This window comes from Contarinia nasturtii, unplaced genomic scaffold, assembly GCF_009176525.2.
Source record: "Contarinia nasturtii isolate CC-2019 unplaced genomic scaffold, AAFC_CNas_1.1 Cnas_scaffold_1182, whole genome shotgun sequence".
Taxonomy (NCBI): domain Eukaryota; kingdom Metazoa; phylum Arthropoda; class Insecta; order Diptera; family Cecidomyiidae; genus Contarinia; species Contarinia nasturtii.
In genome coordinates, this window is record NW_022198526.1 from 2,294,539 (window position 1) to 2,314,136 (window position 19,598).

General features: G+C 34.0%; 1 protein-coding gene across 4 annotated transcripts in view; it reads right to left on the minus strand.

Annotated features, from left to right (window-relative positions):
• The window catches only part of LOC116344908, an 89,578-nt gene that overhangs the window by 39,169 nt on the left and 30,811 nt on the right, over positions 1–19,598 (minus strand). For 2 of the 4 annotated variants that reach the window (XM_031773770.1, XM_031773769.1), the window contains exons 3-5: positions 17,124–17,163; positions 13,504–13,673; positions 13,153–13,407 (exon numbers count right to left, since the gene is read on the minus strand). In XM_031773770.1, the coding sequence (XP_031629630.1) occupies positions 13,153–13,407; positions 13,504–13,673; positions 17,124–17,163 (465 nt within the window). Of the gene's footprint in view, positions 1–13,152; positions 13,408–13,503; positions 13,674–17,123; positions 17,981–19,598 lie in introns of all 4 variants that reach the window. The other 2 variants (XM_031773768.1, XM_031773767.1) reach the window with 1 other exon arrangement.

The following is a 19,598-nucleotide window of genomic DNA, read 5'->3' on the forward strand; positions in this document are numbered from 1 at the left end:
TTTCTGAATAACAACACTCAATGATGGTTCAATGCGTGTCAACGTGTCCAATTACTTAATGCTCGCAAGAGACGCAAGAAACGCGTGCTAAGTTAATCCATTGAAAATTTAACGGTTTTCGAATGCATTGAGCGATGTCAACGCAACATCATAAAATTGAAGTTAACACATTTTTTTTACCAGCAAATTTTGATTTTATTGATTTATTGTTCACGTGCTAAAAATCTAAAAAAAGGTTCTTTCTCCACCATATAAACTGACCGCAGCTTTTCCAAACGGGGCATTTCAACAATGAGACTGTTAACTTTTGCAAATTTCGAATGGTCAATGTACGTGTCTGTTTTTCAGTAAATACTCTTTTTTTATGTTTTTCTCAATTTGTTTTTTGTTTGAATAACCAATAAAACAACGGCTGAAAAAGTACCATCGGCATCTTCAATCTTCAATCTTATAGCCATTTTTATTTTAATTTGCTTATGATCTTTGCCTTTAGATGTCAGCAATATATTTTTTACTGTCTTGCACTTTTTGCCAGCGATGCCTTACAAATTATTTTTATTGCCGTAGTAAAAACCAGTGCGAACTCCCTTCATTTGGTGTTGTTGTCGCAAACGATTCTGAACTCTATTGCGTATACATTTATTTCTGGTGATGGTGCTTGAAGGTTAACGTGGTTTTTCTCCTTTTTCTTTGCAATCTCAACCAATCGAGTTAAATTATTATTGCAAGAAAAAAGCCGTTTTGTTAAGTTCAGTATAAAAATTCGAATTGCGTTTTTTCGTGCATTCATTTATATATGAGCCTTTCATTACGACCTTTTGAATCGCCTGAGTGATTGAATAATTGCATTTCCGCGATCAAAGTTCTGGTAAAGTCGAGAATATATAGCATCGCTGAACATATTTTTATCGTTAATGAACTTGATTTATCTCAATATTTTATATTTTATACATGCTTACTTCTTATGTTGTCACTACTAACATTTGTTTAAGATGTTATTTTTTTTAAATAATTCGCGTAAAGAAATATTCGCCAAATATGTCAAGATTCAATCAATCTCCGATGATATTTATGGCATTTCGCATAGAAAAAAAATCTATTGAAATTGAAAAGTGTCCAGAGAAGAAGGCTGAACTTTTCATTTTGAATATGCTAATTTCAGTGTCGGCACAATTTCTGACTTCCATTGAATGAGATCGCTCATTCGTAATGAGATCGATTGGCATTTAATATAATAAAAGATACAATTTCGTTTTGTTAAAATTGTTCAATTAAAACTGATTTTATTCACTACAAATGATGCTTATTCAAACTATTGTAATTTTTTTTTGGCATGACCAACAATTTTTTTTGTTTTCTTTTTAAAACGTCATTTACTACAGCATGGAAAAAAACATAGAATCTTTGTTTAAAAGTAAAATGAATGGAATTAAGGAAATTAGAAACTCAAACTTTTTGTTTTCGAGAGACGGAAAAAAGTTCAAAGAATCGAAATTAGATCGAAAAGGTTATTCAGTGTAGTTTAGAAAGTATAAACATCATAATTTGTACGTTACCTGAATTGTATCGCTTGATGAGATAATTAATGCACAAACAAGGTAATAACCAACCAAGTTATTCCCCCAATTCGATCAATGTCTAATCGGAATCAAGTCTTTAAAAAATTCACTTCGTAAGCGAGCTCTTTTTAAACATTTGTTCATAAGTTGAGCGTTTTTTTTATTATAACTGGATACGTGTCAATTTTGTTTCATTAACTTTCTTTTGGGGCAGGCTTGATGTGAAATTTCACCTGTCAATAAACACTGGCGTTGACAGTTTATGTTTTTTGAATTGTGCACACAGATCAAAATGCCATTCGTATAAAATAAATGGAAGTGATGAAATTAGCTGGTTCAAATTCACTGTTCTTCAGCTAAAAAAACAACAACTGGTATGCTTGAATCTGGCCCACTGCACTAACCAACATCCAATACATTGAACTAAAAATGTTTTTCAACCGTCAAAACAGTTAAGCGCTCAAAAGAAATGTACCGAAAACACAGTTTTAAAAATCATCTCGAAAGTGCATCCATTCAGAAATGAAAAAAAAAACCAACGCTTGATCAACAACAACAACGAAAAAACCAACAATTCAAAAATTCATGTATTATCATTCGCAGTTCGATTTCTTGTTTTCTTCGTTCACGTCCGGTTAATGAAAAAAAAAAAAAACGAAATATAAACAAACTTGACGATACGGTCTGTGTATGTTACTCGAAAGCACGCTGTTAAGCAACTGATTGTTTGGTTGAGTAGTGCGCGGTAAGATACCTTCAAAAGACCTCAAGAAAACCGCACATCGGCACACAAACCAACAAATACGGTTGAATACACAACACACAGAGCTCAACACACGTTGCCAAAGTATGGTACCAGTGTGTGGTTCACATTATACAGTGTGAACACAGTGCATATATAAACATTCTCTCTCAATTTTACTGCTTCATTTCGCTGTGTTACAATTTTATTTTCAGATTCAACGATTTACGTTCGTCGACGTTCTTCCTATTCTCTGCGTTTGCATTGTGTTTATCGAATTTGTTCACTGTGCACCTCTCACTTGAACGCTCGTACTCGATGGATTGTAATCGAATCTATGCATATGCCCCACAAAGGCATTTTGCCATTGCTTATTATATATGAAGAGCCATGAAATCTGCGTTAATGCACGTCCAAACAGAGTTCGGTGTGATATGTTACTGTTAATGATGTTGCCAGTGGTCGGATTTGTACTACAAAAAAATGCTTTTTTGTCATCATTCTTTGCTTGCTATGAGAAAGTGTTTTGTCTTAATTTCGCCCAAAACTTGAAAGTAAAATTCAATATAAGGTCGTAAAGGTTCTTTGCGCTTTTTAGCTGCTGAAGCGATTTTTTTTAATTGGCTTTCAAATTTAACAGCATCAACAATTGAAGATGACTTTCCACATTTTTGCACTGAGCATAACTAATTTTTCACCAACAGGAAATTCTTTGCGGCAAACGTACTAATAGTAATTCGTGGAAATTGATCACTCAATCATCAACATGAATCATTCTTAGCTAAATTGAAGCATCACAATACAATACTTCTGAAGAATACACGAAAACTATCTTATTGCGTAAATTAGACGAATTTTGCATAATTTTTGCATTGAAACTCCCCGCCTCTTATCGTGGTATAAAAAAGAATAAATTTCAAGTTGCGAATTTATTTTTAAAAAATCGACAGGTATATGAAAATTATTATTATCTGGAGTCCATGAAATGTTCAAGTGCTCTTGTCGAAATATTCTCATAAAAAATACGATGGTAAGAAAAGTTTGCGTATCAAAAATATTCAATTTAAGTAAAAAACCAAATATTCTTAAGGAATTCAGTGAAGAATGTGCAAATTTGAAGTACTCGTTTTTTTTTCTTGATCTAAGTTTGAAATTGAGCAACAAACAAAAAGTGCCGTAAAGTTCAATGGAATGTTCTCAAAGAGTTGCATTTTAAAATTTATATTTCTCTCTCAATAAAAGTGGCATAGAAAATTGAAGTGAGTTTTGTTGATTTTATGTGTATTTTTTTTCTCGCAAATGTTTTACTGCAGTTGATTGAGCTGGTATCGTACAAATTTTGCACAACTTTAAACTATAAATGGATTTTACCATGAAGTGATTACTTTATCGGATGTGATTCAATGTTATTTTTCAGTATTTGCTCCTGATCTCTGACGCAAGGCAAAGGAGAATGAAAAAATCAGGCGTATTGACTGAATGAAAATAAAAAAAACGACGAAACAAATGGATGTGAAAATATTTTTCATAGCCGTTGGGATGGCGAAAGGCATGGTATCAAGTGAATGGAGTGTATTTTAAAGTCGATGGTAGGTTCGGTATGCTTAGAAGAAGAGTGCATGTCCAATAAAATAATTCAGTGTAAATTTTCTATTTCTTTGAATTAGCTCGAAAATAGCTCCATGAGAATGGTTTTATCGTGTGTAATAAAGGCGCACTGAAATGCGAATACGAGAATCACACAGGCAAATATTTATGTTGACATAAGATCACTATTTACTCGGACGGAGCGCGCTTTTCTTGTTCCATTTCAGATTACATTTCGTTTTTATGGATGTCGAAGTTGTTGAAATTCCATTCGGTGCTCTTTCATTGAAAAAACGCACAGAGTGAAAGAGAGACTCTTCTCTCGTCGGTTTCTCTAGCCAAACACCAACCAAGTGATAATAGAACCATAATATAATGTGAGCATTTTGGTTCACAGAATATTCCAATTGATTGCATTAAATTATCGAATCGTTCTTTGTTTTCTCTTTCATGCGCTCATTCTGATTAGAAGATCAGACCGAATGGGCATAACTCTCTTTCGATTCACATAGTTTCCGAAAACAGATTCAACACAGTCATTTCACTGCCAATTGCACTGAACTCAATAAAAAGCAATCAGTAATTACAACCGAATAGATAAAGTGGTAAAAAGCGATCAAATCGCATACTACTCAGACTATTTACCGCATTTGAAATTGAATGCCCAATGAAATGGGCCTTGCAATTGATCGAATGCAACATCAAAAGCCAAACGATATAAATCCGTATCATTTAATGTGCATGTGCTTCCTATCAGCTAATGCGCATGTTCTGCGAAATTTATGTGATAGATGAGCGTTGGGAGCGCAAAATAGAGGTAATGGTGAAAAGTCGCTCGCACACAGCGTTTATATTCTTCTTTTTTTGTTTACTCCGCGGACCCAGAGTATATCGACTATGGAAATGCAGTGCACGGTTTACAAATTTATGTTATATGTTTCAATTCAAACAAAAGCAACAACAATCACATTTTTCCCGTGCTGATAACATCATTTCGAAGCGTTCATTGTTAGTTATCTTTGGTTATAATTTCACGTAATAATAACATGAAATTTAGTGGGTTTTGTTTAATCGAAGCGAACAACAACGAAAAAAAGCGCTTCATAACCAACATTTTCTCACTGTCACAAGAAAAACGAACGTTTTCTCGAATTATTACACTTTCATTTGGCCAATTAGCGAATCTTAAAAACCCTCACCAGCCACCATGCACCGAAATGAGATGTAAAACAAATTTACATGCGGTAGATTTGCACACATTACAATTGATTATGGCGAACATTAAAAAAAACCAGCCCGACTATCCGAAAATCGTAAACAAATAAATTGAATACCCGAGTTTTCTCTCGCGTTCCAAATAATTGATAATGCAGTTAAAAGTAGTTAACGGCGGCATCAACGGCAGAAGCGCGACTTGCTGACGTGAATAAATGCGTGTGTACGGTCTTAATTTCTTATTGTTGTGTTTCATTGCTATAACAACTGCTGATTTTGTTCGAACTTTCTACTCGCAAAAAAAAGTGAACAATTTAACGCTTTTGCATGAACACAACTAACAAAATCGAAACTGATTTTCTTTCGAATTATTTTAAATAATAAGAGGTACGTTTGGAATTGAGTTTACTATGGCAATCATCGCAATTTTTTTTTTTTTGAATTTGATTGCTTTTTATTATGTTGTTGTTTTAGTGAATATTTTCCATTAAATTGATCTGATTCGATTGTGATGGCTGTTTTTTCTCTTTCATTAGACGACATACATCAAATTGTGGCTATAATCATTTCAATGGCTTCACTCAAATATTTACGTTTGTATTATTATTATTATTATTATTATTTGAGTGGAAATGCTAGGCAATGATACGGTGTACACAGGCAAAAAAAGCATACAGAACCAAATGAGTGATGAAAACGATTCGCAATCGTACAAGCGTTCATTCAATTAGTCAGTAATAACATGAAAAAACATCATGCAAAATGTTAGATTAATTTCATCTATTCTTATTCGAAATTAGAAATCGATTTCAAAATAAACACATATTATTGTTATATTTATTGTGATTTGCGGTACAATGCAAATCATAACAATTGGTTAATCGACATTTTAATGGCATAATTCGTGCTTGAGTGCACAAAACATGATTGAAATACCGTCATACATGTGTGCGAATATGTAGGTGCGAAACCATTTCAATTTCATTTGTTTGTCTGCAGAGCAAGGCGACATCAAAGAGAGATGAAGAAAGATCAATGAGATTGTAAATTGAAAGAGGATTTGGAAAATCATTTCGATATGAGTGTCTAAATTAATTATGATTTGCTACCTCTTTGCTCCGCATCCATTAACTTTAGAATGCATTGTTCAATTACGTTGCGGGGACATAAAGACTCAAAGAATGCAAATAATGTGAATTGAGTTGAGCGAAACAAATATGCGATTGCTGTTGAAACCATCCACCATATCAGGCCACTTCGAGTAATGATGATATATTAGTCATAAATTCTAGAAAATCGTAAAGCAGAAAGAGACGGCAAGCATCATACTCACTTGATGATCGACGCAATTTCTGATTACATGATTACCTCTTGGTGCGGATGATATGCGCGCGCGCTCACGCATCATGCTGCAAGGCTCTGGCTTTTTTCCACATTGTAGAATTATTGGCTTTTCTATGTCTTTGATGAATTATTTTCAAGTTTAGATTCCTATTTTATTCTCATCTTGCGTTCAGAATGCGTGATTACTTCATTAAGAGTTATAAGAATGAAGTTTGCGCGGGGAATTGACCACTGTTGCCACGGCTTGCTGTTGTTCGGATAATTTGTTCTCCCCGATTGGCCATTGTCGTTATTGAAGCCATTTCACTTGATTGTGTGATACGTCATTTAATGGGATTAACATTTTGTTTGTATTTTTAACGCATGCAAATGTATATCGAGTTCAAAGCGGTTGGGACTTTTATGAAAATACACAAAACCGCGAAACGAACTCATTGCCCCAATGTTCTCGTTTTCCTCTTTCTCGGTTGCAAATGTGTCGTTAATTTTTAATCTGCTCTTCCATTCGAAATCGTTCATTGAACGCGCACTACGGCCTCTTTGTGCGCCCAAACACACATACACACACACACAAACCAATAATTAAATGAAGCGCATTACTGTGCTACCATACGGTATGGTGTTTTTGTTTTCATTTCGTTCTTAGTACAAACCGAGTGCTTTCAACGAATAAGCCTATTGTGTTTTGAATTTGCTTCAATATGGAATTGATTATGAGATCACACACATTCACACACTCCGAATAATCGCAAAGTGCGATGCAAACGTACACGAAATATGTAACCAACGCTCGAACAATGAGACAAAGACGAAAAAAATGAACCTAGATCTGTTATTATTATATGAGAATTTAGAGAGCTAATGTGGTGCCTGTGAGTAAACTTTAGTTTGCTGTGCCATTCGTTCGATTCACAAAGAAACAACCAGAATTCTGTGTGTGTGCGTCTTTTTTTTTCTCGCACTACATCTCTTTCCCAGATAAATTCATCCATTTGTATTATGGAATGGCATAAGCCGTGTTTATTATAAGAGCTCTTAACCGAATGTCTATATCGACTTTATTACAATTACTCGACAAAATTCTTGATGCAGCAAAAAGAAAAAGTAAACAACGTTTTTTTTTTCTTATTTTGTTGCCAATTGTTTGCATATGTGTAGTCTTTTGTATCCATAAAATGAAATCAGTGCACAAACAACATTGAAATTTAAGATCCGCCACAATGCGTGTTCCGAATGAATTTAGCTGCCTTGAAAACTGCGTCGAAAGAATAAAAAAAGAACTCCCTTTTCATTATGACACACGCCTAACAGTCATTCATTTTGTTCGTCTCTCCGGTTCTTTTCATTTTTGTTGTTGTTGTTGCATCCATTCGCACACTGTCTTATGGTCTTATCTAGATTATTCCTAGTCACATTCATCGAAATGAGAATATTCATAAGACAATTCAATCAATTCAAACATATTTACTTTTAGCCGATGGAAAAGTGCATCCATTTATATCTTAAGGTTGATTGATTTGCTTTGCAAATCTGCAAACATAAAATCAATTAAAGTTATTAATGTTGACCAAACAGTTTCCACTAGAATGTTCTCATGCACTCCATCCTTCAAGCACCATGATAAATGAAGTGCACTGATAATGGGCTCATTTAAATAAATGGCCACAGTTCTTGGAATAAAAGAACGATTCATCTTTTTCTTTTCTGGCATCGCATAACAATAAAAAGGACCATTTTAGTAATTTTTCAGTGAAACAATCAATTTCGTGTGAAAAAAACAACAATAATAATGCAAAAACATGCGCGCGCGCAATGTTCCATCTCTTTTCATCTCTTCGTCTCTTCTTGTCTTTTACGTGACACGGCGACTTTTCAGCGCTCATGGGCTTAAGTCTATTTAGCCGAATACACCAATTAACTTTGAAAGTCGAAATCTTTGTTGCCAACTTTGCAGATAATAATCATTATTTTGGATGAGTTTAAAGAAGCCTTCAATATGCACGGATAAGCGCAAGGATGGTGCAATAATTTATTCAACAAAAACCATCAAAACAACACTTTTGATGATTGACGAACATTTTACGAACATCACGTCGCAGATTATTGAATTTGTTAGCAATTTTCGATCAAAATTATAATTAATGTTCTTTCATCCCAAAAAATGTTTTGTTTGATTACAAAACGAAAAAAAAATTGAATTCCTTTTAAGACATTGTATGCTCTCTTCATTTTTTAGTGAAAAATGTAAAAAAGACACCAGCATATATTGTGTGCGGTGCCCATTAGTTAAGTTTGTTTTTTACAAGTCCAATCTTATGAATTTCATAGCAGGGGACAAAATTATTTAAAGAACCGAGAAATTCCTACTGAATACAAATTATAAAGAGAACCGAGAGAAGATTGCTTGAGAAACAGGCACATCATAAGATTCGATTTTAAGACATAGCAAATTTACAGGCCGAAAGACAAGTCGTATGCGGAAAGTTGTTCATTCGTAAATGATCCGTTTATTGATTGAAGACAATGCAGTGAGAACATATCGATGGACTTTATAAACATGTACCAAATGCCTAAATTATACATGAAATATACACAAACTTCGGATAATCTACAGAGAAATATGTTTAATGAACCTTTGGGTTGACTTTAGATTTTATTGTGTGTTGTTTACGAAAAAGATTTTGCAAAAGATGAAATAGAAAACAACAGACGAGAATTTATGGGTCGATTCATAAAATTTAATTGGCAAGAAGACGGGGTTTTCATAAGAAAGAGCTCTTAACATCTAACGGCTTTGGTGGAAGAGAAGTGTTCGACGAAAAGAAAGAAGATTTTGAACTTAATTGGGGCTCTGACATTGTTTGTTTTCAAACATTTCAAAGTCTGTGTATCGGTAGCACTTTCTACGCTCAAGTTCCAACAAGTTTGTAAAATTGGACTGCTGCCATTTGACTGTGCATACAGATCTTGAAAAATAGACGAATTATTAATGAAAAGAGTTAAAAGCGTATCAGACACAACCAATAGACGTAAATAACCATATCCGGCGCCAAAAATCATAAAAAAACGCATAAATTCTTCGCTTTAAGTTTTAAGGTGATCGATTGAGCTGTCCAATGTGAGAGAATGCATCAGCGAGAATCTCTCCCATCACGAGAGCAAAACTGACGTCAAATCAAAAACAGAGCACCTATCAGTGTATTATGATGAAGTGGGCGGACAATATGCAATTTTTTTTGCGAGCATGTAATTTGGTAACTTAAAATAATCAAACATTTTATGGTTCATGTGCAAAAAAAATATATATGAAGAAACAGTACTGGTCAGTTAATTTAGACACGCTGATTTATGTTCTCATTTTAAAGTAAATTTTTCAATTTTGATAACGCATCAACGCCTAAAAATTCATAAATTAAGCCATTAAACGGATAAATGCGTTTTATGGTTTCGTTTTATCTGCTCTTTGCTCATTTTATCGCCGTTTCTTTCCAGACTTTTGGTATTCTGTCCATATAATTTACAAATTTATTCGTCATCATTCACGAAATTGCGAATATTTTTCGAGTCTGAAACGACACGGCCGTATTTTTTGTAATCAGATACAAATTCGTGGAATTCTTTTCATTTCGGCGATTTTACTGCAATTTTTGGTGGAAGTAGCAATCACGATTTGGATCAAATTGCTTCGCAACGGGGCGATGCTTTTTCTTTGCTTTGATCTTGGCGTTCTGCTAATCGTAACCACAAAAGAATTTTTTTGGAAATGACGAGAAATCTTTTGTTCAAGCATATTATGTGTGCATTCGTGTGTTCTAGTTTCGATTTAAATTGGATAGTTCTGGCAGAATTTGGCGTATATAGGGCGGTTTCTATGAATGCATTGATCAAAAGAAGCCATTCAAAATTGAAAAGTGTATCAAGAAATTAGTTGAAATATCGCGTGTAATATACCACAAACTAGATGGGTTTACATTGGGTCATCGAATTAAAAGTAAACACAATACATTGTTCTCAAAACAAATTGAAAACCCTCACCAGCCTAACCGTATTTGCTTTAACGAATAAAAAAGTGTTTCAAATAATTAATTGAATTAAAAAAAGCAATGCGATGAATTCTTTCTTAATAGAAAATAGGAAATTTTGACGAGAGATTTGACCAGTATGCCTGCCATTTGTATACGGAGAGTCAATATGTTTGTTCCGTTTGCATTGCATTTGAATCGGTTTTGTTTTTCTCTTCATTGCTTTTGTTATTTCCGCGCCGAGAGTTGTTTTTCGTGCTAAACGCCCAGCTGCTCAGTAGAGCTGTACAACACATGCGTTTCAATATAAATATATCCAATTTTCGCGCACGAAATGCAATAATTCTTCCCAATTTGAATTTACTTTCTCTTATGCAATTTACGGCAAAACTATATAAAATCCGAATGCGATTGAAATTGAACGCAAAACAAGTACTTCATTTTCGAAAAAAAAGCAACAACAACAACGAAATAAACAAAACAAACACTGCACAAAATTGTAATGATCGCGTTCGAACCGATGAAAAGCATCGTCGAACACATTCGAATTAGTAAATGGTATGCCAATTGTATTGAATAACGAGCAACGAACGAAGCAAAACGAAGTTAAATCAGGTTCAAAAGTAAATAATGATTTGAAGACAATTTCACCAGCAAACGGTATTCAATCGGATTGCGGTGAAGGTGATTATGTTCGGATAATAAAATGAAAACAAAAACAAACCAAAGCCATATGTGTGTGTGTGTTCAAAACAAGCATCCATTTAATGCTTTTGTCATGAACTATACGAAAATGTTTATTCAATTTTGAATGAATCGGCTACTTCTTTCACTGAGCTTTAGTGTATTCAACCGGAATTTGTAGATGAAACGATATCAAAACATGTAAAACTAATATTTCGCATTTGTATCGATGTTTATTCGGTCTCAATGTGAACTGGTTATGACTATTCTTAATTGGGGAACGACGCCGACGATATATTTTTTTTTTTGCATAAGACCCATTGGAGAAAGAACATCGTTTGTTTTGTATCGAAAAGTCGATGTAACTCAACCATTGATGTTAATTGAGTGCTATGAATTACATAAAAAGAAATTTCTCCCGTTGGGTTACTATACACAATTTGACCGCTTGGCATGTGCCTCTCAACTGTATATTGTAGCATGAGAAACAGGCATTGTTTTGAACAATTTAACAATTACGTAATATGTCACTGGGGATTTATACAATATGCAATTGAGATTCGAAGTTCACACACGTTTGACTCGAGCCAATAAAAAAAGAGCTGATTGCTAATCAATGCGGAAAGAAATTGTGAATGACCGTTGTTTTTACCGATTGGTTGGAATGAATGAACGAACACATTCGTCAACCTCAGTCACTCAATTGATTGGGATTTTATTAATTGCTTGAAATGTTAAGCAGTTCGAAAAATATGGGCGTGTGCGGTCCCATCAAATTAAAATAAACAAACCGTGATAAATACTTTCTGTCGAATATAAGCCACAAAATATGATGGATTCATGAGGTTCATCTTCATCAGCTTGTAAAAGAATCCATTTCTTTTTCGTTCATTTGAGTGATTTTAACAAATTGGATATTTTATCATTTTGACTTATTCATTTTGAGTCATTTGAATTTCTAATTGAGAATTATGTCTTCATTAATGTAATGTGACACTTCCAAGCTATCTGGTTACAAAAAAGAGACAACACGAAAAACCTTTATCAAAACAAATCAAAGCGAATAAACTAATTGCGAAAACATGTCGAATCCATGTTAATTTTGTGATGTCGGTGCTCAACCGATTTTTAACACAAAATCTCAACCCAATCAAGTAAATAAAGATTTAATCAAATTTGTTAAAAAAGAATGTTGAACATGAAAAAAGTTTGTCAAAAAAGAAAAGTTCTCACATTATGTTCGAGTGAAAAAGCTTGTTTAATCGTCCATTTTTGGCACAGGTAAAAATGACACACAACCAAACAATTTTATATATTCTAAAATTCGCTTGAATGACTTTTTATGTATGACAACTTACGCCAAGTGTGTCCAAAATGCAACAAAAAAAAGAACAATTGAGCAAAACCGTTCAGATTATAAACTTGAGAAGTGCTTGGTTGACTCCATCGAATTCAAGAATGTATAATAAAATAAAGTGTGTGTGTTTGCCGTGGATGCATATAAAATGCTACAGTGACCATAATTGCATCTTATTGTCAACGATGCTGTTGTGTCGTAATCTTGATTCAACTTTTTACTACATTGGACGTCTCTTTAATACCGCAACTAATAATTACATAACCAAACACATACACACATAAAAAGTGTCTGCTCGCAAATATGACAGCATTTGCTGTGCACAACAATTGTAGAAAAAAAGTGAAAATGCCAAGACAAAGAAAACAGAATACGCGCATCGTTATTCTAGATCATCGTTAGATAAGTTGACATTATACTTATATTCCAGTTCATAACTTCCACATGCTTGTTGTTATTATTATTGCGGTTTGGTTATTTTTTCCTTCTTACTTTTTCTTCTTCAATCTAAAAATACCCAGCAAAATGTAAAATTCTAGGAACAGCTGTAATTGTGTCTTAACTCTTAAGATCTCTTATTGTGGAATATATGTTTTGAAGATAATCAAAATGAGCAATTTGACAATGTGACTATTGGCTTACCTCGTCTGAGAAGTCTCCCAGATGCTTGACATCTTCTGTTTCGGTTCGTTCTTGTATCTCTTCGCGTGAAACGACTTTTTTGGTTTTCATTTCACGTACAAGACCATCACGTGGTGCAAGCACTGTGGGCGCACTTTCATCAATGCCGTATTTACTGTCATCGCCAACATATTCTATTACTGTTTGATCTTTATCCGATGGAAAATGTTCGATTGCTTTCGGTCCATCGACATCGTCTTCACCTGGCTTCAGACGCTGCAAAAAAAGTGACACAGTCACATTCTTATTAATCACGAACTTTTTCGCTCTAAATTTTATTAATAATATCTATTTAATCGGTGGCGCATTTACCTCAACTGATTCACTTTCTTGTTTGTTTGTGTCTTCGGTGGTGTTTGTTTCAACAATCGGGCCAGAGTCTTCAATAACTTTCCCATCTTCTAATACGATTTGCCGTTTCACTCTCGTCTCAATTTGCCGCGTTGTTGTTAATTCGGTTTTCTTCTTTGTTACAACTTCTTCTATAAAACAGAGGAATAGACAAGCATTTTAAGCTTAAATTCATTGCATTCACATTTGAATTTAACAAATTCGCCTAGAGATAGGCAACATATTTTACACCCGTTAACCGTTACATTTGATAGAATGGAAATTATTTCTTTTACGTTTATTTAAGTAAAAAGTATGGTAAAGGTAAAAATCATCTTGTGAACTATCTGTCATTAATTTTAAATGAATATGAAATTTCTACATTTTTTAGATAACATTTTCCAAAAACGAAAATGAGTAGAAATATCACACCGCCTCCACCATTGACTCGGTGATATTCACAAAGCCCGCATAATTATTGTAGTCTTACATACTAACATTTGATTGTTTTTTCGAATAGAAAATCAATAAGTTCTTGGCTTCAAATCGCTTCGAAGTTTGCAAATGATGAACATAAAATATTATCATTCTCTCCCAACTTCCGTATCATAACAACATTTTACCATTAGCTTAAAATGTGAATGACATTTTTATTTAGTTCAAACTAAAAACAAAGTTTTGCTTCTGTTTAGTATCCTATGGAGTTTAAAGCTACCTGCTGGCAATGTATATATCTATATTTCGTGCTAAAATAAAAGTGTACATTTCCTGGCGTACATTCACCATTAATCCTTGTCGAAGCCTGAAACGGCTTCGTGTGAGAAATGCTCAAAAGGTCGAACCAGAATAGTTTTAGCTTACTGCGAACAAACGACTCAATTTCATTAAAGGCACACTGTTTGTATGCTAAACATATATATATGTATATTTGGAATAAATGTCACGCTGAACGATCCATTTTTACGCCATTCGAAATAGATGTTAAAAAATGATTTTGCATTTCTTGGCAAAAGTAAACATTAGTTTGTGCGGCATTTTATTTCTTTTTTCTCACTTTATTTATTAGTATTTCTCTCACGCGTCACGCGTTGAGATTTTCATAGCCAGTAACTAAGTCACCATGGCATATATCAATAAGATAACAATCTCACATTTTCAACATCATTGTAGCGCGAAAGCATTACTGTCGATTTACACTACATTAGAATTTGTTTTTCGCTTCAATTTCATTGCGAGTGCATATTTTGAAGTGCGTGATTTGAGAGTCTTTACTATTTTCAGCGTATGCTTAATCTACTCAACAGCTATAAGTTTAACAAGACACGAAAAATACATCAAACACTGCATGGCAGCGGTGTATTTTAGGCTAGATTGGAAAATTCGACGTAATGAAAAGTGAAGTTTTATTATTCCGTGACGACATTCAAAAATTGTAATTATAAACCATACAGACTTTATTAATAATATTATTTGTATTCTCAAAACAAATTGTCATCGTTAGATAGGAATTTTGTTATTTGTATCTTTGATGTAACATCTTGACAAATTTTACCTTTGCTGACGCATTTAATTTTTGAATTTTATTTTTTCTTTTAATTATTGCGTGTGTTACATTTCACAATCTCTTTAATATGAATATTCAATAAGCAATATTTTTAAAAATATTTTTATTTTCGAATCAAGAATTTTAATAAACATTGTCCGAAAAGCTATCTTGTTTGAATACACATACATACGTCAAACCGAACGTGAACTAAAGTAAGTTTATTTTAATCTGTTGATTGTAAATGTTACAATTTTTAAATCATTCCGTGTCCTTGATCTTACAGAGCAACGTTAGGTGATTAGGCCATTAGCGAGCTTCAATAATCAGAAGGTGCGAAGAAGAAGAGAGGGGTTGATAATACCGAAAATAATAAAACTTTCGTTTGATCTAAAATATTACATCCAAAAAAAAAAAACATCAGTCACTCAACAGATTGCACCAAAGAACAAATACCGCTGAACAAATGGTTTATATAATGGTTCATAAAATGAAGCTAATTGCTCAAAATACCCCAGCTGACTCAATGATCTCTGATGACGGATGAATGTCATGCAAACATTAATTTTATGGAAAGTCAGCAAATCTAGTGGTCACCATTGAATGTGGGTACCCAAGTGATTTTGTGCACGTAGATGGATAATCCATTGCAAATCAATAATAATAATTAAGCCCTTTCGAAAGCAGCAGCATGTGATTGATGTGTGTCGATGGATTAGATACCAAATCATCCCCAAATGCTAGCGCATAAATCACAAAGCATGAGTGGCAATAATTCGGCAGATAATGTGCATTGAACAGTGGATTCAGTATGGATATAAAAGAAAGTCTACTAATCATGGTCGCCATAATCCCAACATGATTTAATGGAAAAGCGATATGACTATGCTTTTCACCACATTGTACATATGTGTGTGTGTATTGAATTCATGATATCTTGGCACAAAATCGTGCACCACGCGCAAAATTCATTGCGCGCGAATGAAAATGCTACCACACGAAAAGCGTTGAACGAAATGAATGCAAGGAAAAGTGTACACTATTTTATCATTCCAATCGCGTCGATTAATCACCGCCATACAAAGTTGCACTTTTTGAGCTCAACGAAATGAAAAGGAAAAAAAAAGAAATTCTTTTGCTCAGTTGTTGCCTGTATATATGACTAATCATAGTAGACGAAAGTACTATATAATGTGCACAAATCACGTATCGATCGATCGATTGCTATGCATGATTTTTTTACAATATGGTCCACATAAACGTTATCCACCTATTTTTGTCCATCAATCATTCGCATCGACTCCAATTCTTTGAAACATGTAGCTAGGGGATTTGGCATTTTATCAAAAAGCAGTCTATCGTTAATTATATGTCACTGTTTAATCATTGAGCAAACTAGTGTGCCCCACATGTTCCACCGCATTGAATTCAATTCATTTATAGATTGTGCACGGTTTGTTTTAGCTTTTGAATAATAAAGCGGGAAAGATTGGATGTGTGCAATTCCCTAAATGGGCATTGCAATTTTATTCAAGAAAAATGACGGTGTTAATACGAGTTAAATGCAATTTTACGCGAAATTTTTCTTTCAATTTGAACTTAAAAAAATAACAAAGTTACATTCACGCACGCTTTTCCATCGATTTTCTTCTGTATTTTTTTTCTTTCATCTTATATTCGGTCGCATATCGTTTCAGGCCAATTGATAATTTAACATTTTACGGAGCTCGTGTACAAGCTATAAATTAATTCAACGTTGAAATAGATTCTATAATTTTACCGTGAACACACTTTTACCGAGCCAGAGAAAATGAACACATAAATAATGATAATAATTCACATAAATTCATCTAAACAAATGTTGAAGTCATGTGTAACTAATGAATTTCTATTATAAGTGACCAGAACTACAACTCAAAATTCGCATAAGCATGAAAACTAATAATAGCAATTCGATAAGCATTGTGATTTACATCTTTGTTTATAATATTAGTAATGAAACTTTAACCTATGTGAGAATCTATAAGAACAAAAAAAAAGGGGGTGAAAATGGACCTACCTTCCTTGGTAACCGGTTCGACGTCACCATCGACTTCAATCTGTGAAAAAACATCCGAGATATTAACACGTGTCACATGACGAACAAAACTTTTCGATGCGGTTGCTGTGGTTGCCGATGCTGCTGTGGTGTATGTGCCGGCATTATTGTTTGCTGCCGAATATTGATAAATTGGATCGGTTTGGAATTTAATGCGTTTCGGTGTGGAATTTTGATTGCGATGTTCATGATGATTTTTGTTAATGATGCGCGCTCCATTCAAACGATATTGATCACAGCCGTTTATTGATGATGATAATGGCAGAGGTGTTTGTTCACTTGACGACGGTAATATTAAAATCACCACCATTCCATACTACATTATTCGAAGAGATTTGCTACGGTAATTTTTCTAGTTTTTTTATTCGCTTTATCTCTCACTTCCTCTATCGCATGTGTGAATCGATGAATGAATCGAATGGAAAACGACGTCGTTGTGTTTTTTTTTATGTGCGCGCATCCGATGCACGTGATAAACTTATTAAGCGATTAGATCGAATGCGGCACAGGTTCGAAATAGTCCGAAGGCGTCATGAATTATTTCATAGCCATGCGCCTTTCAAAACACTTAACAAATGCATATCTGATTCAATTTTCGTCATTTCAATATACATTCCACTCTAATACACTCACAACACACTCATACAGCTTTAAAAAAAAAACAGCGACTCGTTCAGTTTATTTCAATTTTCGTTGAATTAAAAAGCAATTTTTCGTTTTCGCTTTTTCATGCTTCGCAATCAATTTTGAAATCCTTAAAACACTAACACTTCTCGTCTTCTCTAGATTCTTTTTTCCTTTGACTCTTTCTGGTTGACCTACACGTTTCGATATACAAAATTGTCGAGAAGAAGAAAAAAAACAGCGTAGAGAAAATATAGCTCTCGATTAGTTTCACACATTGAAAGTCGAGAATGTGTGGATATTTTCTCTTTCAACATGATTGACGCAAAATCTGTGCATGCAACGTATTGCATTGTAGACTCGTTCATTTTGTAGATTCATTCACAAGATATAACCAGAAGCGGTATATTCCGGTCGAGGTTCGGACATATTGTGATTCGTTCACATCAATTATGTGTTTATCGCTCGATTTAAGTCACAAGTGCAATTGAAAAATGACACATGCTATTGAGACTATGTATATGCAAAACACTCATGACCAAGTCATATCGAGTCGACGGTGCAATTGCCGGAAGCAGGGAAATCATTGCACATTTATCTATCACAGATAGAATCGGAAAATTGAATAACCAAAACGGCTCAGGGCCGTTCGAAAGCAATTAGCAATTACATTTACCAGAATGATTTGCTAGCATTGCAGTTCATCATAAAACAAATTACAAATTTCAATTATAATTACTGATCTGCATCCCTTGCGATGAAATGATCAATCGTTTTTAATGTGCATTCATTAAAATTGAAAGCGTTAATCGAATTACTATCAGTAATTTAATCAAATCACAAACCGATAACTTCCAATTGACATAAGATAAATCAAAAGCAAATTCGCCAAGCCGACAGAAAACTAAAAAAAAAATAAACGAAACCTCAACGCGCACGGCCAACTCAATGCCAATCATTCAATCAAATGGCACGTCACATTAAGCATTTAATTTGTACAAAATGTCAATGAATAATTCACTCTTTATAGAGCGAATGATTAACGTACATTGTATTCGGGTAATTCTGATCAAATGCGAGAAGTAATCATTGATTTTATAGCACCAAGGCACGAACTTAATATCAACTAATTAAGATGTGTATTCAATGCATGATGAGAATGGTCAGTTCGGCTGATTTATAGTTATGGTCGATGTTGATACGCTTCAACGAATAAATGAAAAAAAGCCTTCGTTGATATTCCGCATTCGTACACCGATATAAGAGACAGTAATTAAAAATCGGAGCAGTGCTTAGCGAAGCCCGGCATGAGATCATCATAACAACAACAAGGAAGAATGAATGAAGTAATAGTAAGCGCATTTTACGCTGTATGGAGACAGTGCATAACGCGAAATAGAGACGAAAATGTAGAGAGAGAAAAACGAACACGAAAAAAAGAGAGCAAAACAACAAATAGCCACGGTATGCGTATATGCCATGAGCAAGTATTAATTACATTTATTGTATGCCGATTAAAAGTCACATTTACGTCGTAAATCTTTCGAATTTATACATTGGCTTGGAGTGGCTGTGGCCGCGTACTCAAGACGTTCAAAGTGGGAATAAAATACCTTATAAAATTCAAACATAATAATTAATAACAACAAATTCGCGGAGTAAATAAATATGTTATTACGTTAGATGAAAATACAAATTTATTATCTCACATATCGAGCATTGCGCTCGCCACTTTCATCATATGTTTTCCGATTTACTTTTTATAATTGAGATCTCCTTTTTCGTGTGCGCCATACGACTGTGTCACTTGGA